Genomic DNA, 23,904 nt, shown 5'->3' on the forward strand with positions numbered 1-23,904 from the left:
AGGAGGCGCTCGGCTTCGAGCTTGACGTCGCGCTCGTGGACTAGCTCGCGGACTGCTTCTCCGTTCCTTAGGGCTAGTCTTCTTGCTTCTTCGTCTATCACTTTCTCTCCTCTCCTAGCGTCCTCTCTTGCTCTTTCTCTTTCTCTCTCGCGCTCTCTATCGCGCTCCCTATCCTTCTCCTTCTCTCTTTCCTTCTCCCTCTCCTTTTCCCTCTCCTTCTCCCTTTCCTTCTCCCTTTCCTTCTCCCTCCTCAAAGATGACGTGGACCCCCTCCTCTCGCGTCGAAAACTCGACGTACTCCCCCTCCTCGCCGCATCCCCCACCCGCCTCGCCAACCTCCTAATCGCTTCAATCTCCGCAACCAGCACTGAAGACCTCCTCCTCCCCGTCTCCTGCAAGGCCGGAGTGGTGGTGGGGGGAAGGTATATATTCGCCCATCCGCCCTCATTCGGCTGGGGAGTAGCGGTGGCGGTGGTGGTGGGGGCGGGGAACGTCCATGTTGGCGCGGTGGGACGGGTGTAGAGGTGTGCGGGGAGGGGAGAGGTGGTGGGGTGAGGGAGGGGGGAGTGGATGTGGATTTGCGGGGAGGAGCGGGTGGAGGAGGTGGCATGGGAGCGTTTGGAGGAGCGGGTTGTGCTGGAGTTGCCGTTGGGGGGCTTTCTGGGGGTAGGGGTGTAGAAGCACATTGCGGTTGTTGTAATCGTTGTTGTTGGACGGGGCTGTTCGTTTGGCGGTTGGATGAGTGTGCGTTGGTGGACGGGATTGTTTGTATTGGTGATGGGTTAAATCCTGGGCATGACGAAATGAGAGTTATGTGATGATGAAATTGAAGAATAACGAAGTATCTCTGACGAGAGGGAGAGAAGAAAACTTATATCCCGTAGCGGCTCTTGTTGGCTCACTCCGTGGCGTAGGAGCCGTTCTTGAGACACAGAAACGAAGGAAAGTAAGGAGAATGCCTTTGAGCCATATGAGACCGTTTCAAAGAGGAGCAGAGCAGTAAACAAAGATGCCAACAGAAAGATCAGAGCCAAGTTTACCTGGGATCCCTGGCTCCTAGAAGGATATGAGGATAGAACGATCCTGATTTCTTTGACCACGATGATAACTGTTCATGCACTTTGCCGCCCAACCAGCAAACAGAGCGAGACACTGATGCACATTCCCGTAAAACGTATCGAATTGTATGTACATTGCATCCCAGAAGGGGATGTAGATTAGAGCATTCATAGCTTGGCGTTTTTAGCCTTCTTCTGCGTACTCTTCTGCCACGCAAATTCCTACATCGTGTCAGTTCAGCTCCACCCACCGCATTTGCGCGAATTTCGCGAGTCCATAAGCACTCAAGGGGGGTTGAACTTACCAACTTCTTCGCCTGACCCGCCTCAATGATGATATTAATCACCACTGGCACCGTGGCCTTAAACCCCTCCTCCGTCGCCTTCCGCAGCTCCTCCGGCGTCCTCACCAAATACCCCTTTCCCCCACACATCTCTGCCATCTTCTCATACCCCACCTCCCACCCCAAACTCGTGCTGCGCAGCCCCCCTGCCGCGCCCTGCGCCGTCTTGTCTTGTAGGGCTAACCAGGCATCGCTATCTGCGCTGTCGCCGTGGTAGACGCCGCCGTTGTTGACTACGAATACTAGGATATCCATAGTGTATCGCGCCATGGTCTCAATCTCTGGCATCGAGAATCCAAATGCCGAGTCACCCTCAAGACACACGATCTTCTTCCGCGAAGACGAGCCAGACTCAGCTTGCGGATCGGGCAGGTTATACGCACAGTGTGCTGCGATGGCATAACCGAGACCTACACCCATCGTAGCATATGTTCCTGCATCAAGACGCAGACGAGGGTGCTCGACATTGAAGACGCTACGTGAGATATCCATCGTATTAGCGCCCTCGGAGACATACACAATATCCCCATTCTCGGGCGGCGAGAGCGCATTCAGCGTTTCCTTAATGACAGCGAAGGTGCGACCGTAGGTCATGGGCAAGGTGTCGACCTGTGCAGCTTTGGCGGCTGTGGCTTCGTTCTTGACGGTGCTCGCGCGGATGGCTGAGATGTAGGGGGTGGAGGTGTTGTATTGCCAGTTTTGGAGACCACTGCTCAGCTGGGAGGTGACGAGGTTGATGTCGCCGATTATGGAGAGAGATGCGTCGCCGTTGTTCTTGCCGAGTTCTTCGGCGGAGATATCGACTTGGATAATCTTGACGTCGGGGTTCCATTTGGGCTCTTCGCCGAAATGGAGGATCCAGTTCAGTCTTGCGCCGAGGATCAGGACGACGTCTGCGCCTTTTAGAGCTGCTGAGCGAGCACTGGCTGTGTTTGATGGGTGGGAATCTGGTAAGACACCTTTGCCCATTGGAGTTGGGAGGAATGGAATTTTAGTGTCGTTGATGAGCTTTCTGATACCGCCCTCTGCCTGGGCATATGCTGCGCCCTTCCCGACGATAACAAGTGGTGCATTGGCAGCTCTGAGCAGTTTAACTGCGGCTGCGATTCTCTCTGGGTCTCCCGCAGCTCGAGCTGGTGAGGGCACGATAACCTTAGATATCTCATCGCCTTCCCCTTGAATCACATCGGCGGGTAGATCCACAAACCCAGTCCCTCCTCTCCCATACCAAGATGTCCTGTAAGCATTGGAGATGCTCTGAGGAATCGACTCTAGCGTGGACCGCACCGCCAATTTTACATGCGGCGTAAGAAGACTGACGGCATCCAGCTCTTGAAAGGCACCCTTGGTGACCAGGTGAGACTCGCTGGAGCCAGCCAGTAGAAGTAGAGGCCATGCGTTTGCTGACGAGTTGCCAATTCCTGACATGGCATGTAAAACTCCCGGACCCCCTACTACCAAGCACACTCCAGGCTTCCCTGTAAGATATCCATATGCTGTTGCTGCATAGCTCGCCGCCTGCTCATTGCGGAAAGCTATAAATCTGATCCCAAGCTTGATTGCCTCCTCGGCGATTTGGACTACTGGTATCCCAACCAGGCCAAATATAACTTTGATGCCAAGCTCATGAAGAGCCTGGGCTATCAGTTGGGCTCCTGTCGGCGCAGCCATTTTCTGCTATATTGAAAGAATAAGTGGCGCCTGCGCTGACTGTATATTATATATGTCTCAAACGCCGTTCCAGCCGAGGCTAGCGATGGCGTCAGTGATGCCCAGGGATGAGCTTAGGCCCTGAAGCGCAGTGCGATAAGCGATAACGCTTCGTCGCAACAACCACGACGAACTGACACGCAAGCGGTTCGGAGGATCTAACAACCGCTCCTCATGTGCTGGCAGAAATCGCAGTCGTTTCAGAGTCACTAACTTGCTATATCGATCGAGAACCGTCCTGCTCTTTTACGAGACAACTTCACAACAACACTTACGGACTACTGAACTCCCTACTCGGACTCCGAACCCCGCATCTCCACACCCTGAACTGAGCTTAGCTACCGCTCTCGTCGCAACAATGTCGGAAGCCCCAGCTCAGTCCTATTCTACGGACCCGCATCTGTATATCTATACCTCGCTCACCGCTGGCTCATCACATATCGTCACAGCGACATCGAGGCTCGAAACCATCCTGAGGGCAAACAGAATCCCATTTAAAGGTATCGATCTCGCAACAGATGAGAAGGCACGCATGATATGGGGACGCCGCGCAGGAAAAGATGAGAGTGGGCGCCAGCGAAAGCTCCCGGGTTTAGTCCAGGAGGGCCTGGTAATCGGGGTTTGTTGATCTGGCCCGCTTATATGAACTGCGCTGACTTGCTCAGGACCTGGTGGAAATAGAAGACTGGAACGAATATGGCGAGCTTAAGCAACATGTCCGCATTGTCGGGGTGTCTTCGACGCCGCCAAGACCTCCTGGATTTGGTAATCCCATAAAGGCTGCTGCTGCTGCTGCTGCGGCTGCGCCAGCTGCGCCAGTTGCTCCCGCGGCACCAGCTGCACCAGCTCCGCCGACTGCACCACCGCTACCAACCGGTGCGAAGCAGCCCATTCCTCTCGCCCCCGAATCTAAACCAGTTCCTAAAGAGGCAGAAGTTCCCAAGACGCCTGCAGCTGGGGGAAATTCAATGACACTGGCGATGCGCCAAATGGGCGAAGAAGCCGCACAGAGGGCGAAGGACATGAAGAAAAAGACACTGCAGGCGAAGCCTGAAGTATTTGTTGGTAGTGGAACGGGGGAGGCCGCAGCAAAGGATACCAAGGAGTCGGCGACGACAGAAACCCCGCAGATTGTCGAGCCTATTACGATATTACAAGACCCAAAAACATCGGCTTGGAATGTATCCCCGGCAAGCACACCGCCTGTCTCGCAGCATGCGCTGAATGAAATGAAGTCTCTCCAATCGCCAACATCTACGGCTTGGAAGGTGGCAGATATTAGCTTGCCAGTCGCCAAGAGTGGAGAGAGCGCGACGTCAACTGCATCGGCTGAAAAGGCTAAACCAGTTGAGAAAAAGGAGGTTGCTGCGGAGGAAGATGATGATGAGGACGACGATGACGATGACGAAGACGAGGAGGATGATGATGAGGACGACGATGACGAAGAAGATGAAGATGATGAAGACGAAGACGAGGAAGATGAGGAAGATAAGGATGAGGACGATGACGAAGATGAGGACGACGATGAGGAGAAGAGGAAGAAGGATGAAGGCACTGCGAAGAACGAACTAAAGAAGGCCTAGGTTGACCCCCTCGGAGTAGACACGGCCTGTATATAGGGATCAAGCCATATCTGGACAGCGGCATGAGCCTGGCGAGGTTGTAGTTGGATTTGGGATGTTCAATATTCAATATGAAGGGGCCTCTGAAACTACGATCTGATCCTTGCTTCTAACATCACGATAGTTTTACGTTAATTCAGTATTCTCGTGTGATGCCATAAGTTCCAGTCCAGAAAGTGAGGCATAGCGTGACTGTGGTGTTCCATAATACCAGCAGTAACGGTGAATTAAAACAACCTCTGCCTATAAATCCCTTCTTCGCATACAATAATCATACTGAGCCAAATCTCCAAAAATCACGGTTGAATTGGCGGGTAATCAGGGATACCCCAATTCTGGAGTTCAGGGGTCACTACTGGCGGATATTTATAAATCCGGGATTGCCTCATGAAATAATCCTAGGGTGGTCAGCACCACTTCGCGATAGCTTCAACGACCCATTGGAGTCTCATCAACCACCAAAATCTCCAACAATGGCGCCAGTTGCTAAAGTTACTAAGAAGAACCTTGGAAACGTTGTCGTCATTGGCGGCTGCGGCTTCCTCGGTCATCACATCGTCAACCAGCTCGTCGATAGCTACACCTGCAAGGTGTCCGTCGTGGATCTCCGCACTACACGCAACCGCCGCCCCGAATCCGATGGCGTCCAATACTTCGACGCCGACATCACCTCGCTCGAATCTATCGTTACGATCTTCAAGAAGGTCAAGCCAGATGTCGTAATCCACACCGCCTCTCCCGTGGCCATCGCCGAGACGGCCAATTCCTTCCTCTACAAAGTCAATGTCGAAGGCACCCAATGCGTCATTGACGCCTGCCGCGAGACCGGCGTCACCGCGCTCGTCTACACCAGCTCCGCCTCGGTCATCAGCGACTCCGTCACTGACCTCATCAATGCCGACGAGCGCTGGCCCATGCTCAGAGGCAAGTTCCAAACCGACTACTACGCCGAGACGAAGGGTCTGGCCGAAGAGGCCGTCCTGAAGGCAAACCACACCGGCCCCTCCGACCTCCTCACCGCCGCCATTCGCCCCGCGGGTATCTTCGGCGAGGGCGACGTTCAGATGCTGCCCAATATGCTGGACTTGTACTACAACAACAAGACCAACTTCCAGGTCGGCGATAACACGAACCTCTTCGACTTCACGTACGTCGGCAACGTAGCGCACGCACATCTCCTCGCCGCGCACCTGCTCCTGGCGACAGCCAGGTTGTCCGTTAAGCCGCTCGACCACGAGAAGGTGGATGGTGAGGCGTTCATCATCACCAACGATGCGCCTATATACTTCTGGGACTTCCCGCGCCAGCTGTGGGCGATTGCTGGCCACAAGAAGGGAACTGAGGGTGTGTGGACAATTTCGAAGGATGTCGGAGTGCCATTGGCGACGGTGGTCGAGACATCATTGTGGTTGATCGGAAAGAAGAGCAAGATGACACCCAGGGGGATACGGTTCAGCTGCATGACGAGGTATTACAATATTGCTAAGGCGAGGGAACGGTTAGGCTACAAGCCGATTTTGACCACCCGTCAAGGAATGGAGAGGTCTGTGAAGGCCTTTATGGCGGAGAAGGAGAGCGCGGAAGCCAAGAAGACGCAGTGAGGAGGATGTATTAATTACTAGGGCTGGAGCATTATGTGTCATATGTCATGATGGTGCCGGCTTACTGAATATAATCATGAGAGCTTTCAAACTCAGAACTGAAGGTGCTGAGGTGCCGTAAGATACCAGATACTTACCACGAGAACATACCAGGCATGCGGCCCCTCTTTCATTATGAGGTTATCTTTGTGATTTTCTGTGAAATTGAGTCCGGAGATGAGCATGGAGCTACCACTTGGATCTTCCAGGACAAAGATGAGATAGTGTAACCTACCAAATCTAGCAATTCGCTATGGCATCTTGTCGACCTGGATTGTACGTCCTGACCTTCCCCACGACCCTTCAATAAACGTGAAGACCCCTGAGTTGACCGATAGCCCACTTCGTGCACAGACCCCTACTAAAACATCCAGAACCCGCGTGGACCGTCGCACGGATTCAACCACGGACTACCACCAAATATTTCGACATTACCCAAATTGACAGACCAACGTTGTCTTCGAATCTTCAGCGCCTTCGTTACACGAGCACAAAACCTTAATTCCTCTCCAGCTCCTCTCGATGACCAATTGAGGCCGCGCCGCATCCCCAATTGTTAAAGGAGTCGCCAGGCTTACTTACACAATGGACCAAGCCGAGATCCCCTCGCTTCTCAGGAGCTTGTCGAGCGAAGAGGATGCCCTTCGAAAGATGGCAGTCTTCAAGCTGCAGTCCTCAATTAACGATCCTTCTTTCGCCGACGTCTTCATCTCCACTGGTGGACTCAGCATCCTGCGCCGTCTTATCATGTCAACTGGCGGCAACACCCTCGCATACTCGCTCCAGTCGCTGAGCCGCCTTCTCGAGGTCGACATGGGCTGGGAAATCTTTGAAAGCGCAGGAGCTGGAGAATTGGTTGAGCGCGTAGTGGAGCTGATTGTCACACATCCCCTCGTCAACATCCTCCGAGGCGCCATGTCGATACTGGTTGCGATTGTGAGCCACCCACAAACCACACGCGGCTCGATACGAACCCCAGGCGCGTTCGGTTTCCGCACGCTCAAGCCAGCAGTAGCCGTCTACCCGCAATTCTTTGAGATGGTGGTGTCTCAGCTCAACTCTGCGGACCACGCGCTCTGCGCCAACGCGCTTATGCTGCTTAATGCACTTATGAGGGATGCCATAACGAATGACGGTGGAAAGGATGGGACAAGCAAGAGCAGCGGGACAGGAGAGGAGTGGCCGAAGTTTATCAAGAGGCTGCAGGACCTTGGTGTCGTAAAGGGAGCATATCGTCTGATGCAGAGCTCAGCATTGCAGGATTTAGCACATCCGTTACTGGAGTTCCAGGCCCTAACGAAGCTCTTGTTGAGGAAATGGAGGGATATGAGGGTTGATTTGGAACGGCCGGACCATAGGAGGGCGCTGAAGGGAATACACCTTGCAAGTGCACCTGAGAAACGAGAGCATGTGACACAAATGGGCCGAGTGGAAGAAGTGAGCGACGCGGCGAAGAAGGGAAGCCGCAAACACAACCCGGAGAAGTGGCGAAGACTTGGCTTTGTTACTGAGAGTCCGGCCTGGGAGTTTGATCCAATGGGCTACCTCGGCATGATGGATCTGACAGACTACGTACGGAAACAAGAAGACAACTTCCAGAAGATCTTGCTTGAACAATCCTCCAAACCTCTTCACACTCGCTGCCCGATCGCCCGTTGCAGTCTAGCAGTTACAGCTATCCTCTACGACCATTTCGGTGCCGACAAATCGGAAACCGAAGACGCAAAATACTACCAAATGCTGGAAAGCCCACAAAACTATGACATGATCTTCCGACCCCTGGTCTTGCAATGGTCGCGACTCCACACTGCCGGACTTCTCGCCTTCTTCCGCCTATGGAAAGCTACAGGCGCAGTTCAAGACGATTTTGACAAAGTCGCCGAGCTCATCCGCATCCTGATCGACAAAGTCGTCGGCTCAGCACCACGCACCAAAGACATCACAGAAGCCGAGGAAGAGATTGCGGAATTTGAGTACCAGCGCCTACGCGAAGTGCAGATGGAAGTCCTAAAGTTCTCATTCGAGGACCAATGGGGCCATCACCTACAGCAAGTGCGCGAGGAACTCCACAACGAGTCCCTTCAGTTCGTCAAAGAACAGCGCATCCGCTGCCTCCTCCAAGGTTCGTGGTTTCCTCGCAGCGCCACCCGCGGCGATTCCAACTCCGTCGCCTCGGTGCGCAGCAGGCCGTGGCGCTTCGCGCGGCTTAGCCACAACCGCCGCTTCTTGCACTATGCGGATTTTGAGGCGCAGGCGAGCTACGCGCCGCCACTAACGGAGCTTGGGGAGAAGCTGGATGTGGGGACTATATCGAGCGTGGTGTCGAATGTGACGGCTGGTGGAGAGGATGATACTTCGTCGATATCGTCGAACACGAGCACGCTCAAGAAGGAGGATCTGAGCGCGCCGCCGAAGCGGAATACGAGGAATAAGATCACGATTAACTCCTATCTTCCTACGGAGTCCGCAGATGAGGAACAGGTCGAGAGGGTATTGCTGACGCTGGACCCGCAGACTCATAGTCTGGCGAGCGAGTGGCTGGATGGGCTTTTGATGTTGTTGAATCAAGCGCCGATTACGGCGGAGACGAACAAGCTTGTGGGACTGGTTGTGGACTACGGGCTGAAGATTCGGCTGCTGAATGTTAGGCTTGAGGATGGGATGGAGGCTGGCGAGGGCAAGGGGTTGATTCCTAGCAGGGAAGGGCTGGATGAGGATTACTACTATGAGGTCTGAGTTTGTGCAGGTGACGTTCTGATTTTCGAACATGCGGCGATGTGGAGGGGTTGTACTTGGAATTTTGGCTTGATACCCGGATTGAAGGAGCGGAAAAATGTATTGAATGAATACTACTACCATTAACTACTCAACAGAGATAGTTGCACCAGTTTTTTGTCTTCATACGATGAGCTCTTGCAATTGAGGTACAAACCCAGTGGGTTCAAACATCCAACTACCCCACAACAAGTCCCATCAAGTAAACCAGCCCTGGTATTTCTTATTAATCATTATAGTATTCGTCTCCATACCATTAAAAACACTTGACGCTCATCAGATATGTACAGTATATACCAAACCCTTTCTCTCAACCAGCACACCGCCCAATATCAGACCTTGGCATTCCATCTCCATTTATACCCCATGTAGCCAGCGCGAGAAATGCTGCATGCCATAAATGACAAACTCAAAACACCAACCAAGAACCAGACCATGGCTTGGGGTCCCACATTTGACTGAAGTGAGCTTCCTATTGGAATTGAAACAAGCGTCCTGCGAGAGATGTGTTAGCAAACTCAAACTCCATAAAATATGTCCAATTCAGGGGGTGGAATAGCCCGTACGCAATCGACACAACAGAATCCATGGCTCCTATCCAACGCGCAAAATCATTGCCCCTACAGAGCTGCCCGACGCAGCCCATAGACAAGGAAACGAAGCTCCCAGTCCCAAAGCCGTATAGGAAGACGAAGATGTAAAGTGCCACCAGCGAATTGAGGCCAAACGGCAGCCAAATAAAGAGCATGGAAGCCAAGGTGAAAACTGCCATCAGAAGAAGCATGTTGAACCGGCCGACTTTGTCAGAGAACCAGGACGGTATAACACGTCCAAATGTAGAACCACTGTAAGAAAATATCAGATTTGTTTGGTTTTCCCTTTTTGTGTTGGATGTGAGGGACAAACATGTTCATTGTCATGATAAGGTAGAAACCTGCTCTTTGTCCATACCCAGCATCTGCTGCATAAGTTGGGATTAATCCAAGGCCAATGATGAGTAACAGTTCAAAACCTAACCAGCAAAATTGTCAGCATTTTCACTTATAATAAACAGTTTTATCAAACTCACCAAATGCACTAATAGTTAGCCAGTTGAACGTGCTGTCCAAATAGCAACGAACATTGACCACGGCGCTGCTGCTGGTTGCCAACAACCGACTACGGCAGAACAAATTGCCAGGGACCAGGCAGAGAAGGACAATTAATCCGAGTGTCCGCATAGCCATGGGCCAACTGCTCTTTTCAAGGAGAGGTTTCAATATTAGTGGGAACGTGATACCCCCAAGAGCTGAACCCAGCATAGCCAGCCCAGAAGCTTGTCCACGTCGTTTCTTGAACCAGTGGCTTATAACACCCTGTGAGACTGTTATGAGCGCAGCGGAGGAGAGACCCCCCAAAACCCCAAGACACAGCATGAACCCCAAATAATTTGTGCATTGAGCGAGAAGGAAGAAGGTCACGAGGTATCCAATTGATCCAAAGAGGAGGATGTAACGCGCTCCGTATCGATCGAATATAGCCCCTGTTTGTATCGACAGTGCAAGTGACAAGAATATAAATACCGACGGTATCCAGGCAATCTTACTTGGACTTGAGTCACTGAGTTGATTCAAAGACCAGTGAAGTTGGAACAATCCCACGGATGCTTGGAAGCCAAAGGTTGCAAAAAGCAAGAAAAATGAGCCCAAAACCACAAGCCAGGCGCGGAGGCCTCCATCTGGATATGTCTCGTCATCGTGTCGTTTATCTATCTCGCTGGATGGGTTCGTTAGACTTGTTGTTGTCGAACCTTGAACAGTATTAGCATAGCCCGATAAATCCCTGGCTAATGTGACGTTCATCTTGATATTTGGGGTTGATTGGGCATGTTGACGTGGGTTCATGTGTGCTGGGAAGTTCGGAATTCTTGAGAGCAGGCATTCAACAGTCAAGGGGTGATAAAGCAAGCTGATAAAGGGACTTTATTTCAACAGTTTTGGAGTAGCAGGAAGTTTCTGGAAATGTTTTTTGGGAAACAAAGAAAATAGGAGCGCTTAAGTGAATTAACTTACTCTCGCGGCTGGAAAGCAACTTACATGGTCACCATTCGACCAATATAGCCACAAGACACCATAAGCCAATTCTTTCTGCCTCATAGCCTACCATTTGTAGCAATATAATCGTTATCCTCAATTCTCAATATTAGAATTATAGAAGGGCAACCTTTGCATCGCCAGATAATATCATCACAACAGAGAAGACACAGGGAGCCTCAGAGTCACCAAAACGCACACAAGAGGAGGGACAGGCTAGCTACGGCCGTATGAGATACAACGGAGCAAACTAAAGAGATATTCCAAAAATGACAAGTAACATGACTCGCTATTGAGTATTACACCTACATGAACCCTCACGATCAGAGCAACGCCCTGGTATTCGGCAGCAGCAGCTAAAATAGTCTTAGTTACTAAGTTCAGGAATGATCCTGGATACGCCCTAGGTCGCTCAAATCAAGGCCATCAATACGTGGTGCGTCTCAAACATCCCTGAACCCTCGGGACAAAACCAAAGCCCCAATCTTCACAGCTGTCAAATCGGCTGGATGGCAACAGCGGCAATGGCATTGGAGACGCTTCGGGCCGTTCCTATCGGGACAGATGGCGTTTACCCCTATCAGTGACGTTTTCACTGCAACACAACCAGCTTGAAGAGATGCTGTATGAACCTGGCCGCAGGCAAATCACCACATTGCTGAAGAGTAACCAGCTCGCTCCCCTGTGGCAGACACCCAAATGCCGATATGCAGGTGTTATCAAATGGGGTATAGGATCTAACACGGAAAAGCAAACAATCCCTCCTCCAATGAGGGGCGTAGTGTTCCCAACAAGGATTCATATGTGGGTGCATGTCGTATTGTCGGTTGCGGGGAACTGAGCTGCAGGACCCTCAAACCTGAGACCCAGCCCGTGGCTTTATACTGGTAGACAACGAGATTGGATGTTGTACGCCGGAGCTGAACCAAAGGGTCGGTGCAAACCAACGCCAGCGACGCAAGGGCGACATGTTTGATGTATAACATGACATATCGCCTGCAGTGAAGCAAACACAATCCGCTGATGGTTTTCTGTTAACAAGCTTAATTGCTTCTCAATCAAAATCGGCGATGACAAACTCAGGGATGCTGCATGGGCATGGGGAGGGATCAACAGACGCTACAAGCGCACGTTGCCATTTCGGGATCTCCGTCAGGGGCTCCGACAGCCCCGGTACATGGTTTTGGTCCCATGCTGCAGCGCCAATAGTAAAACCCCACCAACGTGGTGGGAATGTCTAACTGCATATCATGTCTAATTCACACCATATTCAGCGTGTAATGGCCTCCTGTGGCGCAAGGTCCTAACGAACGAGAGCTACAAGAGCTGCATATACTGACACTAGCTTGGTGACAGTCTCGCATGACACGCAACACTTGCTCTTCAATCACAGCGCCTTCTCCGGGCGCAAATTAGCCGTGTAACAGTGTAGTAACGCTGTGCAGTAACATCGCCAAGGAGAGTTGTTCATTCCTTTTCATGGTACAGCAGGGCTAAGGCTATTCCGACCATACGGTGTTAGATTAGACTCTGATGATTGAGCCCATTGGGTAGCTAGGTCTCTGCTTCCAGGTCCAATAACACCTCGCACCAGCAATTGTGGTATTGTGTGGGCACGGACTAAATGTCGGCTGCACAGTTGGGCGAATAGTCCAATTCTTAGAATTCTTGGACCAATTTATGTGAGAACAGATGATATTCATCAACCATCGCGCAATGGAAACAATTATATAGGGCATCAGGGTATTCGGGCTCGTACAATAACCTTGTTATGTTTAACTTGGCGACTGGGCCTTTCTCACTTGAAAAACAGGTCACCATGATGCCTGAGACGCTCTCTTTCCTCCTTGTGCTACCCACCTGGGAAGGAGCGATTTATGCATTAGTTAGCCACCAAATACTATTTGCTCTGTGAATCCTCTTCAGAGTCTAGTCACTAAGATCAACCAGCGTGCACTAACCTACACACCGCCCCCAAATCAAATGTGAGGCACCTGGAGTACTTTAAGTGGACAGGCCCTCCGCAGCGTTTGACAGTTCAAGCAAATTCATGATCTGTGACCTTGTCCATGATGCTGCGTCTCCCTGGTCGTCTAGGAGCCCGTCGGGCTGGGTCATCGCCTCACTACCTCGTTCGTGCTGCCAGCGTCGTCACAAACAATTCTCGGGACATGCTTGCAGCTGGCTCTCGTCGTCTCATATCGAGCTCACCCAGGCACGTACAGCAAGCTGCCGCCGCCAGCGTCAGAGTTGAGAAGCATCACGAAAGCAATTTTCAGCTGCCTCAGAAAGAAGTTGTCCCTGGTGGAGTTCCTTACTGGCAGAAAGTCGGTATTTGGACGGATGTGCCAGAGGATAAATTTCTCAACTATCAGTGGCAGGTCAATCACTCCGTGCCGACGTACATCCCCCTTTCCCTGTCTAACTATTTCAGATCAAGAATACGGTTCAAGGAGAGAGCAAGCTGCTTCAATTCCTGGAGGGCGTTCTCCCTGAGAGACTCCCATCTCCGCGCGATCCTAACTCGCCACTTTCCCAGATCAAGACCAGAAATGATTTTCTCAATGAGGTCAAGGAGGCTATTCGTATTGCCCCAATGGCCATTCGCATCACGCCTCACACCCTCAGCGTTGCTGACTGGAGCAATCCTTTTGAGGATCCCATTCGCCGGCAGTTCGTCCCGCTGAGGGCCTCCTTGCTGCCAGACCACCCAAAGTTGACTCTCGATTCTCTCGGTGAAGAACATGATTCCCCCGTTAAAGGCTTAGTTCACCGTTATCCTGATAAGGCTCTGTTCCTTGGTAAGTTACGCTATTGCAACTTCAAAATTTGAGGCGGATTTCTGACAGCAAAGTAGCTACTTCAGTGTGCAATGTCTATTGCCGTTTCTGTAAGTTATAACCCAAATCGGCACTATAAGCACGATGACTAAACCGCATCCAAGGCACTCGGTCTTACGCCATCGGCGCCGACACAGAAACAGTAACCAAGAACTCTCTAAAGCCCACTCGCAGGCGCTGGGACGAGATGTTCGATTACATCGCCTCCACTCCTGCCCTCTCCGATATTGTCATCTCCGGCGGCGACGCCTACTACCTAACCCCCGACCAGCTGTATGATATCGGCATACGTCTCCTCGACATTCCACATATCCGCCGTTTCCGCTTTGCAACCAAAGGTCTTGCTGTCTGCCCCTCACGCATCTTGGATCCAACAGACTCCTGGACATCTGCCCTCATCGCCGTCTCCAACGCCGGCCGCAAGATGGGCAAAATGGTTGCCGTACACACACACTTCAACCACCCATCAGAGGTCACATGGGTGAGTCGGGCGGCATCCCAGAAGCTCTTCGCTGCGGGTGTTGTGGTACGCAACCAAAGCGTGCTTTTGCGTGGAGTGAACGACGATCTGGGCACAATGAAAGCGTTGATTCGCGGCCTGGCGGATATGGCTATTACGCCGTACTATGTGTACCAAGGTGATATGGTGGCAGGAGTGGAAGACCTACGCACCCCGCTCCGCACCATTCTCGAGCTCGAAAGTCAGATTCGTGGCTCCATTGCTGGCTTCATGACACCACAATTTGTTGTCGATCTTCCCGGCGGAGGGGGCAAAAGACTCGCAGCATCATATCAGAGCTACGATTCCAAGACAGGTGTCTCACGGTTCATTGCACCAGCGGTTAAGGGCGGAGAGACAGTATATGAATATCATGATCCAGAGTGGAGCTTACCAAAGGCCGAAGGGGCTGGCAAGGGCGGTAATGGAAACATGACAGGATAGCGTTCTTATTCCCGGGCAAGTATTTTTTGAGATAAAGCAGGTGATACCCAGGGATTGGTTTGGGGTGCATTATTTGTCGACTGCCAACTGGAACATGCATCGGCTGGGACATGCATGCTAGGAACTAGTCAATGTGGCGTTAAACTTTTGTTTGTATTAATCATGGATGGATGCATGGGCTTCTGCATTTTTGCGGGGTACAATTGCTACGAGGGTAACAACAGTCTGCGGATCGGACGGCCCTGTCATCTGGGCCTCCGGTCAATATTATTATTATTATTTATTGTAATGTCAGCCTAGCTGAAAGGACCGTGTTTGAGGCATGTGTTGTAATTTGCCCCGAGTCCCCGATCTTGTGGTGGCAAAGACACAATATTCGAGACAAGTTACACCAGCAAACCCCTCCTTTTGTACGAAGAGGTAGAGGATGTCATTGCCTTTCAAGGAAGTTAATCACTTGACATATTTGCTGTCTCCGTGGAACGACTGCGAGAGCTATCCTGATGTAAATCTTGTCTGGAGGCTGTGTGACCAGACACGTCACGCCCGCCACTGATCGGCAGTCGATATGATAGTCGGCATTACCCTAATTTCGATTGGATGAACTGCATCAGGTCATCCATATTCTCAGCTTCCCCGCCCTCGTCCTCGACCTCTCCTGGTAACGCTTGCAGACATGTCATCCTTGAAGTGCCTAATAATGGCCTTGTCCATCTCGCGCTTAGACTCCAGGGTCGCAACCTGCTGCTGCAGGTCTTCGATTTTAGCGTCTCTAGCCTTCAGCGCAAGCCGAGTGACATCTCGGCCCTTCTCGATGCCTGAATTCTTCAGGGCATATCGATTAAGTAGATTCCGTAAATTGGCGATGGTCTCGTCTTCGATTGGCTGCCCTTCAAGCAGCTGCAGGACCTCTGCTGTAATGTCATAATCTGCCGATCTGCTGCCGCGAGTCTCAGCCACAGAAGTGAAATCAAGTCGCCGATTGGGGGTTGGTGATGCAGAAGGGCTCATGAGGCCGCGTTTGGAGGCGCTGGCTAGCCCCAAGGGTTCTAGACGAGCGGATATGGGGGTTCTGAATACATCCTCATCCCGCGTTGTTGCAGTAGTGGCTGGCGTAGGCCATGGACCTTCTCCGCTCCGTATCCTCTTACTCCCCGGAGTTGAAAAATCGCTCGTCTTCAGTGCTTTGCGCGGTGTCTCAGGTGGCTTCATAGATGATGCCCTCTCTGCAGCCTCCACAGCCTCGATCTCGTCTTCAGCGCCCAATGGCCACTCTCCATATTCATCCTCGTCATCCTTGTCCAGATCAATAACCTTTCCCCCATTCATCGTATCATAACCCCCGCTTCGCTCCGTATCTTCTGCTCGGCTGTTGGGTTTCTTCGGGGTTGTAGACGGTCCCGCTTCTGACCTCGAATTATGAAGCACAGTCCTCATCTCCCTACTTTTTGCATCATCGTCCCAAAGAAAGAACCCGCAGGACTGCTCCTTCGGCTCTTGACATGTATAGAACCATCGGCCCTTGTTCACTGATTCCTTCTTGACCTGGAAATGGGAAGCTGGCATTCGTGGAGAGCAATTGCCTGCAAGCCTGTTAGCCTTGGTGCGTAATTTGTGGGTTGGGGAGAGCCATACAGCGCCAGACACCATCCACGAAGAGGCCCTTTTTGGATTGCATCTTGATCGGACTACCGCTCAACTGTCTCCCTCCGCCAGATTTGGTGGGAGTAACCGGCTCCATGCTAGGGGAATCCATTATTCCTATTGCTTCGTCAAAGCAGTCGCATAATGGAATGCGCCACCCGTCTTTGTTTACGTCGTCATCAGTATCGTACAAAAGATCTGCCGCTATTAGCCTCGCCTTTTGCCAGCTATGAATGCTGCATTTAGTTAGAGACAAAGCAATCAAGCTAGAGTCTATTCTGCGCCGTAATTAATAATTCCAAGCCACAGTGTCGATGGAGAACGAAGGCGCGGGGCTGGTGGTGACAGCGTCATAACTTTTGAGATAACGGGACCAGCCGGACGTCGGGGAAACCCTACATTTTGTCAGCCTCGCCTTACAGCGCTCAGCGTTGTCGGAACTCAAACTCTGTTTCACTCGCCATAATATTTCCCAATTTTCTAAATGTTATATAGAACCATCTTCTTCCTATAGTTGCTATAAATGGAGCCATGTACAGTCGTCCCTCTTCTAGCTTTTGGGCGACATGAGTACGCGTGGGCGCCCTCCAGCCTCATCCATGTGGACAAGTCTCATAACTTGCCACATATGTACATTATCACAATGATTGCATAGCTTTTAATCAGGAATAAATCTTTTTGTTTAGTTTACAGAATTATGGCTAGTACTGCTCTATCCATCATTCTTCTCACATCTCGATCAAAAAACAATGCAACGCAACCCACTCCAACCAGCACCTATGCTACATACTGCGAGTTGAAACTCATTTGGCCTCCATGCCAACCCCAGAACATCGAACGAAGGTTTAGTAGACACGCTTGAAAGGAGGGACAGCCTTGCACTCTTCCTCATCTAGGGTGTGGTTCACAACGGCACGGTAAGAAAGGTCGACCTTTCCTTGCGGCTTCTGCCATGTGAGCGTGTGCTTTTGCCAGTTCTTGTCATCTCTCTCTGGGTAATCCTCGCGGGCGTGGGCACCACGGGACTCCTTCCTGTTCGCTGCTGCCTCGGCGGTTTGCACGCTGTTTATTATGTCAGTTATCGTTCAATAGATGATACAAGGGTTAAACTTACGCGCAGGTCAACAAGTTCCTAAGCTCCAAGGTCTCGACCAAGTCGGAGTTCCAGATCATGCTGCGGTCCTTAATACCGACCTCTGGGAATGTCTGGTCAACCTCGTTGATTCTCTTAACACCCTCATCCAAAGACTCTTGAGTACGGAACACGGAGACATCAGTCTGCATAACCTTCTGCATAGAAGTTCTGATATCGTTGGTGCTCCTTGGTCCGTCAGAAGTACGGATCTTGTCCAAGAAAGCAATAGAGTCGGCACCAGCATCAGCGCTGATCTCCTTGTGGGGCATGCCGGGCTCGAAGTTGTCACGGACAGTGTGGGAAACGGCACGACCGAAGACGATAAGATCCAGAAGGGAGTTGGCTCCGAGACGGTTGGCACCGTGGACGGACACACAGGCGGCTTCACCACAGGCGAAAAGACCGGGAACAACCTTGTCCTTGCCAGCCTCGTCGACGGTAAGAACCTCACCAGTGTACTTGGTTGGGATACCACCCATATTGTAGTGGACGGTAGGGAGAACTGGGATAGGCTGCTTGGTGACATCAACACCAGAGAAGATAGATGCGGTCTCAGAGATACCTGGGAGACGCTCGTGGAGAACATCAGCAGGAAGATGGCTGAGCTGGAGGTAGATGTGGTCCTTGTCTGGGCCAACACCACGACCCTCGCGGATCTCCATGGTCATGGAACGGGAAACAACGTCACGGGATGCAAGATCCTTTGCAGTTGGTGCGTATCTCTCCATAAATCTCTCGCCCTCGGAGTTAAGGAGGTAACCACCCTCACCACGAGCACCCTCAGTGATCAAGCAGCCGGCACCGTAGATACCAGTTGGGTGGAACTGGACGAACTCCAGATCCTGGTTAGGGAGACCAGCACGAGCAACCATAGCCATTCCGTCACCAGTGCAAGTGTGTGCAGAGGTGCAAGAGAAGTAGGCACGTCCGTAACCTCCAGTGGCCAAAACCGTGTTGTGTGCGCGGAATCTGTGAAGAGTTCCATCCTCCTGGTTGTAGGCAAGAACACCCTTGCACTCGCCGTCCTCCATGATCAGGTCAAGGGCGAAGTACTCAATAAAATAGTTTGTGTTGTGGCGGAGAGATTGTCCGTAAAGAGTGTGAAGAAGAGCGTGTCCGGTTCTGTCAGCGGCAGCGCAGCATCTGTATGCCTGGCCACCCTTTCCGAAGTCTTGCGATTGACCACCGAACGCACGCTGGTAGATCTTTCCGTCCTCGGTTCTAGAGAATGGGCAACCGTAGTTCTCCAACTCAATGACGGACGCCGGCGCCTCTCTCGTCATGTAATGGATGGCATCCTGGTCTCCCAGCCAATCCGAACCCTTAACTGTGTCGTACATGTGCCATCTCCAGTCATCCTCGTGCATGTTGCCTAACGCAGCATTGATTCCACCCTGTGCAGCCACCGTGTGGGATCTTGTCGGGAAAAGTTTCGAGATACAGGCGGTGTTGAAACCAGCTTCGGCAAGACCGAAGGCGGCACGAAGACCAGCTCCACCGGCTCCGACAACAATCGCATCGTACTCATGGTCCTACAGATTCTTAGTATCGTCGCGATAGAGCTTCGAAGTGCGTGAACATACGATGACCGGGTATTGGTTGCCGAGGAAAGGAGAAGATTCTTTGGCACGAAGAGGCGCGTGTGTGATGATGCGCGCTGCAAGGCAATGGGTTAGCTGACTTGCAATGCCTCCAATAGACTCAGGTATACACACCAGCAGGTCTGGTAGAGGAAAATGCTCTTGCTTGAGTTCTCAATGCCCTCGCGACCTAGATAATACGGGTTAGCGGTGCTTCCGGGCGTCCTCGGCTCATGGAACAGGAAACTGGCGTACCGAAGGGCCAGCAGTGAAGCGGCGCATAGCGATTGAAGACATTTTGGACTATCTTGACACCAGGACCGAGGATTGTCAAGGAATGTCGCTCGTGGGGAAGGAGAACGAAAGTAGATCGCGATGTTTGATGTCGTCGTTGTATTCCCAAGATCCACGGATTGCTAGAGCATAATAGGCTCGCTACTATTGGTTGGAGCTTGACGCACTTGCCGACGGAAAGCCGAGAATCTTTTACGGTTCATCGCAACCTATTTCTCCCGACTATTTGGGGGTCAATGGAAGTACCGATTTAATATCAAGTGCTTGCCTTGTAATAGTTGTTTATTTAGTACTGTTAAGTTAGATTTTCTTCCAGTTATCAAAGATGGAACATTTAATATGCAAATTCTGGTCAATTCACATATATTGTCAATCATGAGTTCTGTGATCACATGCTTTGTCAATGGACAGATTCTCGACAGGAAAATAATGATATTCACACACGCACTCATAGAATAAGTAGCCTATGCATTCCAGTATCACCCCTTTCTCCAATTCATGTACTATTTACATACAGACTACAAATCCCATTTGTTATGAGTGTATAAACCTCTCGTCTCTCAATCCGAGAGAACCATTCTCAGCATGCTGACGAAATTTTCCTGCAACTTATGAACTTCGGAAACCTCTGGCTTCTGGGGTTCTCCAGCGGTCCTCCTGAGGATGTCTTGCCTCCGAGCCCTTCTCTTCCTCTCCGCTGTGATGGGATCTAACTCGTCATCGTCGTTCTCCTCGTCATCTACATCTTCCTCGCTGTAATCCATATCCTCTAGATCTGTCTGGTCTATGCCAAAATCACTACTGCTGAAAGCAATGCCTCCTGGGACAGCTTCAGGTTGGGTGCCTGTCCCATCGGCAGCCATCTTTTGGCGGGTTTTCTCATTATGCCATTGCTTCCTGGCTTCTTGCCACCCAATGAGCTCGTCGACTTCTTTCTTAACCTTCTCGGGGTCTACTTGATTAACAGATGCAGCGCCGGCAAAGAGGGCATTGATGTCGAGCTTTCCGCCCTTTGGACCTTGGCGCAGGAATTCCAAAATACCTTCTATCCAACCCATGAGTTTTTCGAAAAGCCCATCATCGTGGAGATGGACTTCGTGGACAAATTTGTAGAAATTGTGTTCGTGACGCTGGCAGAGATCTATAAACGCTTGAACTGTCTGGTTCGGATCCGTAGCTATGTCTTGCTCGTGGCATTTGTCGACGACCTATGCCAAGTCAGTAATATGGCCACTAATACAATCAAACGACTTACCTGTATCATGTCATCAATGAAAACCGAGAAATCAGTCACACTGTTGTAAACATTGGCGGATTTATACACCCTAACGAGTGGCTCATAGAATATCGTAAACAGGTCGCGAAGAAGCTGAAGGGTGACAGGCTCTTCGATCAGCCCCAGCAGCATCGACTTGTCACGCTGTCGCGTGAAAAGCTTGAGGAGCTGCTTTAGATATGAGAAAAGGTGGGCCCCTTGCTTCATCTCATCGTCAACGTTGTCCACGGCGCTATTCCAGGCGACGTAGGCATTGAAAATCTTTGCGATCTGTGGTCCATTCAATGGTGGCTCGATCAGTTCACTCCGAAGAATAGAAACAATCAAGTCCACTTGATCCGACTCAGATTCAGCGCGGATGATGTTCTTAATCTCTTCGTCGGCGTACGTGAATAATCTCAGCTTATCAGAAAAGACCGGTTCGTCAATGTTCTTGACCAAAGAATCAATCGACTTCTGGTAAGCTCTGACCCCTTCGTTTAGCGCCATGCTGAAGATTCGTTGCATCAGTGATCGTGCACCAAATGGCTGGGCAAGGAATATGTCCAGTATGCTGGACATCACCGCAGCAGGATTCGCTATCCGGATTGCGTTCTTGATTAAAGTGTAAGGAATCATGGAATGGGCCTTCTTGACCTGCGCAAACACCTCAGGGGAGTTATCCTCAGCAAGGAATAGATGATATATGGTGGCTGCAACCTCGATTCGGAGCCACTCGCAGAACTTCTGATATTGCAAGCTCATATCTTGGATGCTCTCCTTGACCTTGATCTCCTTGAATAGCTTGGTCAAGCCGTTGGTTTCAATAATGTCTCGGCGGAACCTGTCACAGTTAGTATTCAATTTCAGGAGACATATATATGTTGACTCACTCTTCCATGTATATGTCCAATTCAGCAGCTCGTTTCCGAGCGATTTCATAGAATTTCTTTTGCTCTTTCAATCTTTTCTCGTCCATCAGTCTTCGCCTGTCGATATCATTAACGTCGTCATCGCTGGGTGTAATATGGTGATGGGTTAGGAACTCTTCCATCGCCTTTGAACGAGCAATATCGGGGTTCCCTAGGAGTGTGCGGAGAAACGCCCTCAGCGAAATTCGTTGGGATTCACGTGGAAGCACCACAGGCTGCACAGGTAAGCTAAATACTGACAAAGACGGGTTTGGAAAACGTACGTCGTGATCGTTCGTGTTGTTAGAGTTTGATATCGATCGGTTCGATCGGTTCGACCGGTTGTCTATAGAGTTCCGAGGTGAAGATCCGTCAACGCCGAGAGTTTGTCCCGATGCCGATCGTCGGTGGCCTTTGAGAATGTTAGAATTCGATCGCAAAGGATCATTGTGAAGTTTTTTTACCTTCTACGGCCAGCATTCGCATCGACGCAGTAGTGGTCGCTGCCCCATCTGCTGCTGAAGTTGCCTGAGTGGAAACAGAAGATAACGAAGACGAATCACTGTCCTCACCCTTCGAGGAACCGAATAGGTTCGATGCTGTTGAGTTCTGTTTATTCTTCTTCGGTGGTGCTGGTAAGATCTTTCCTGGAAACTCGTTCCGCAGGTTTCTGTGCAGCTTTAAGAAATCGCCATATCTGCGGCCAGTGAAGTATGGCAGCTCTCCCTTCTTCCTTATTCTAAGAATAAACTCCTAAAAACAGATAATCAGTAACAGCCACAAATACCTGACATGGATGTCTTCATTTGACGTTGTTCACTCACAGCGTGCGGGTGGTGTCTGATGTTCCTCTTCACAGATGTAATCCTTACACCTGCGATGTTAACGTCCCAGCCGTATAAGTAGTTTCCTTCCGGTAGTGTAGACAGGACACCTTGCTCAATAGCTCCTGATTCAACGACACCCATTTCCGCGAACTTAATGCGCTCTTCATATCCAGAGGACGTAGGGATACCAGAAACCATCATCAGCTCGACCAGCTTCTGGGCTTTAAGGGACAATTTCCTGCGTTTTGTTTCCTCTAGACGATCTTCAGACGACGATATACGCTTATTTGCGAACGATTCGAGAAACTACAGGGTCGTCAGCGCGCATTCACAGTAAGGGTCTGTTTAGTCCGACTTACCACTTGTAGCTTATCCTGCCAGAACTCCTTCTCCTTCGCTTTATCCAAAAACGGGAACTCGCGAACATGATGAACGAAGATATATCGCAAAATAGGTAGGTCTGAGTCTAACGGAGAGACTTCGCCAAATTCGGATCTGAAGGGCGCGCCGAATCTCTGGAGCGCTGTGGGCGAACTGAGCTCGTTGATTTCGGCTGTCACTTGTTGAGAAATGAGTTCCCGCTTGAGATCTGAGCCAAGTTAGCGGGAGAGGTCTGTAGGCAGGAAAACGAGGACATACAATGCTCTTGCTTCCCGCTGAGCTCATTGCCGCCGGCATTTTGCGGGGCTGCTGGCTGAGCAGCTACCTTGGAGGCATTCAGATCTTGGACAGAATTCTCGCGGGGATCTGTAGCGTGAGCAGACATCCCTTCAATACTCGAGCGCTTCAGCTGCTGATTTTTTCGTGTTTTAGAGACTCAGGAGAATTTGGGATTGCTGTCACGAAGTGATGTTATATTTGGTGGGGTAGCTCTGCTTTGCTGACGAGAGGTCCGGGCGCTTCAGTATAAGCACGACAAACACAACAGAACCAAAATCGACTTGCTAAACCAAAAACTAAAATATGTAGGCGATAGTTATATACTTTGGACGAAAACTAATCTATCAGCGCATTTTTACGGGAAGGCCGACGAAGATACGCTTTTCCTGTTCCTGCCACTGCTGTACCCCCCGAGGGCCATGCCAAGAGATCGATCAGAAGATCCCCACAGCGGTGACGTCCGCTGACGACGCCAGCAACTTAGGAGGACGTATTGTGTCAGCCCCACCATTTATGTTTACTTTGGAGTGCATATAGTTACATTTTACGAGCACCGGGACGAAAATAATTGCCGCAATCCTTAATTTTCATGAT

The 23,904-nt window shown here is 50.9% G+C and overlaps 10 protein-coding genes across 10 annotated transcripts in view; 4 read left to right on the forward strand and 6 right to left on the reverse strand.

The window, feature by feature from the left end:
* VE01_07312 (uncharacterized protein) overlaps positions 1–686 on the reverse strand; it is a gene marked incomplete at both ends in the record, with an annotated part of 1,769 nt that extends 1,083 nt beyond the window's left edge. The window contains one exon of the mRNA XM_018276747.1: positions 27–686. Coding sequence (XP_018128810.1) covers positions 27–686 — 660 coding nt within the window. The remainder of the gene's footprint in view (positions 1–26) is intronic.
* On the reverse strand, positions 301–3,341 carry VE01_07313 (uncharacterized protein). The gene is made up of 2 exons (XM_018276748.2): positions 1,364–3,341; positions 301–1,280 (listed from the first exon to the last, which is right to left on the reverse strand). The coding sequence occupies exons 1-2, from the start codon at positions 3,071–3,073 to the stop codon at positions 1,227–1,229; spliced, it is 1,764 nt and encodes a 587-aa protein (XP_018128811.1). The 5' UTR covers positions 3,074–3,341; the 3' UTR covers positions 301–1,226.
* On the forward strand, positions 3,239–4,886 carry VE01_07314 (uncharacterized protein). Its single transcript, XM_018276749.2, has 2 exons — positions 3,239–3,731; positions 3,778–4,886. The coding sequence occupies exons 1-2, from the start codon at positions 3,471–3,473 to the stop codon at positions 4,693–4,695; spliced, it is 1,179 nt and encodes a 392-aa protein (XP_018128812.1). The 5' UTR covers positions 3,239–3,470; the 3' UTR covers positions 4,696–4,886.
* A 321-nt stretch (positions 4,887–5,207) lies between these two features.
* ERG26 (erg26, C-3 sterol dehydrogenase) lies at positions 5,208–6,335 on the forward strand (the record flags this gene model as incomplete). Its single annotated transcript, XM_018276750.1, has 1 exon — positions 5,208–6,335. One exon carries the CDS (start codon positions 5,208–5,210, stop codon positions 6,333–6,335), a length of 1,128 nt encoding a protein of 375 aa, XP_018128813.1.
* Positions 6,336–6,959: 624 nt separating this feature from the next.
* On the forward strand, positions 6,960–9,262 carry VE01_07316 (uncharacterized protein; the record flags this gene model as incomplete). Its single annotated transcript, XM_018276751.2, has 1 exon — positions 6,960–9,262. The coding sequence occupies one exon, from the start codon at positions 6,960–6,962 to the stop codon at positions 9,108–9,110; it is 2,151 nt and encodes a 716-aa protein (XP_018128814.1). The 3' UTR covers positions 9,111–9,262.
* Positions 9,263–9,464: 202 nt separating this feature from the next.
* VE01_07317 (uncharacterized protein) lies at positions 9,465–10,990 on the reverse strand (the record flags this gene model as incomplete). The annotated part of the gene is made up of 4 exons (XM_018276752.2): positions 9,465–9,644; positions 9,716–9,994; positions 10,056–10,161; positions 10,219–10,990. The coding sequence occupies 4 exons, from the start codon at positions 10,988–10,990 to the stop codon at positions 9,482–9,484; spliced, it is 1,320 nt and encodes a 439-aa protein (XP_018128815.1). The 3' UTR covers positions 9,465–9,481.
* Positions 10,991–13,293: 2,303 nt separating this feature from the next.
* On the forward strand, positions 13,294–15,223 carry VE01_07318 (uncharacterized protein; the record flags this gene model as incomplete). Its single annotated transcript, XM_018276753.2, has 4 exons — positions 13,294–13,602; positions 13,656–14,022; positions 14,079–14,111; positions 14,166–15,223. The coding sequence occupies 4 exons, from the start codon at positions 13,294–13,296 to the stop codon at positions 15,002–15,004; spliced, it is 1,548 nt and encodes a 515-aa protein (XP_018128807.1). The 3' UTR covers positions 15,005–15,223.
* Positions 15,224–15,631: 408 nt separating this feature from the next.
* VE01_07319 (uncharacterized protein) lies at positions 15,632–16,745 on the reverse strand (the record flags this gene model as incomplete). The annotated part of the gene is made up of 2 exons (XM_018276754.1): positions 15,632–16,587; positions 16,640–16,745. The coding sequence occupies 2 exons, from the start codon at positions 16,743–16,745 to the stop codon at positions 15,632–15,634; spliced, it is 1,062 nt and encodes a 353-aa protein (XP_018128808.1).
* A 559-nt stretch (positions 16,746–17,304) lies between these two features.
* On the reverse strand, positions 17,305–19,748 carry SDH1 (succinate dehydrogenase flavoprotein subunit). Its single transcript, XM_018276755.2, has 5 exons — positions 19,619–19,748; positions 19,499–19,553; positions 19,367–19,440; positions 17,763–19,315; positions 17,305–17,710 (listed from the first exon to the last, which is right to left on the reverse strand). The coding sequence occupies exons 1-5, from the start codon at positions 19,658–19,660 to the stop codon at positions 17,494–17,496; spliced, it is 1,941 nt and encodes a 646-aa protein (XP_018128860.1). The 5' UTR covers positions 19,661–19,748; the 3' UTR covers positions 17,305–17,493.
* Positions 19,749–20,071: 323 nt separating this feature from the next.
* Positions 20,072–23,713, reverse strand: VE01_07321 (uncharacterized protein). Its single transcript, XM_018276756.2, has 8 exons — positions 23,290–23,713; positions 23,010–23,239; positions 22,648–22,956; positions 22,288–22,576; positions 22,108–22,235; positions 21,806–22,059; positions 20,913–21,756; positions 20,072–20,865 (listed from the first exon to the last, which is right to left on the reverse strand). Exons 1-8 carry the CDS (start codon positions 23,414–23,416, stop codon positions 20,218–20,220), a joined length of 2,829 nt encoding a protein of 942 aa, XP_018128859.1. The 5' UTR covers positions 23,417–23,713; the 3' UTR covers positions 20,072–20,217.
* Between the last annotated feature and the right edge of the window lie 191 nt (positions 23,714–23,904).

The sequence above is a fragment of the Pseudogymnoascus verrucosus genome, assembly GCF_001662655.1.
Source record: "Pseudogymnoascus verrucosus strain UAMH 10579 unplaced genomic scaffold scaffold_33, whole genome shotgun sequence".
Classification (NCBI taxonomy): Eukaryota; Fungi; Ascomycota; class Leotiomycetes; order Thelebolales; family Thelebolaceae; genus Pseudogymnoascus; species Pseudogymnoascus verrucosus.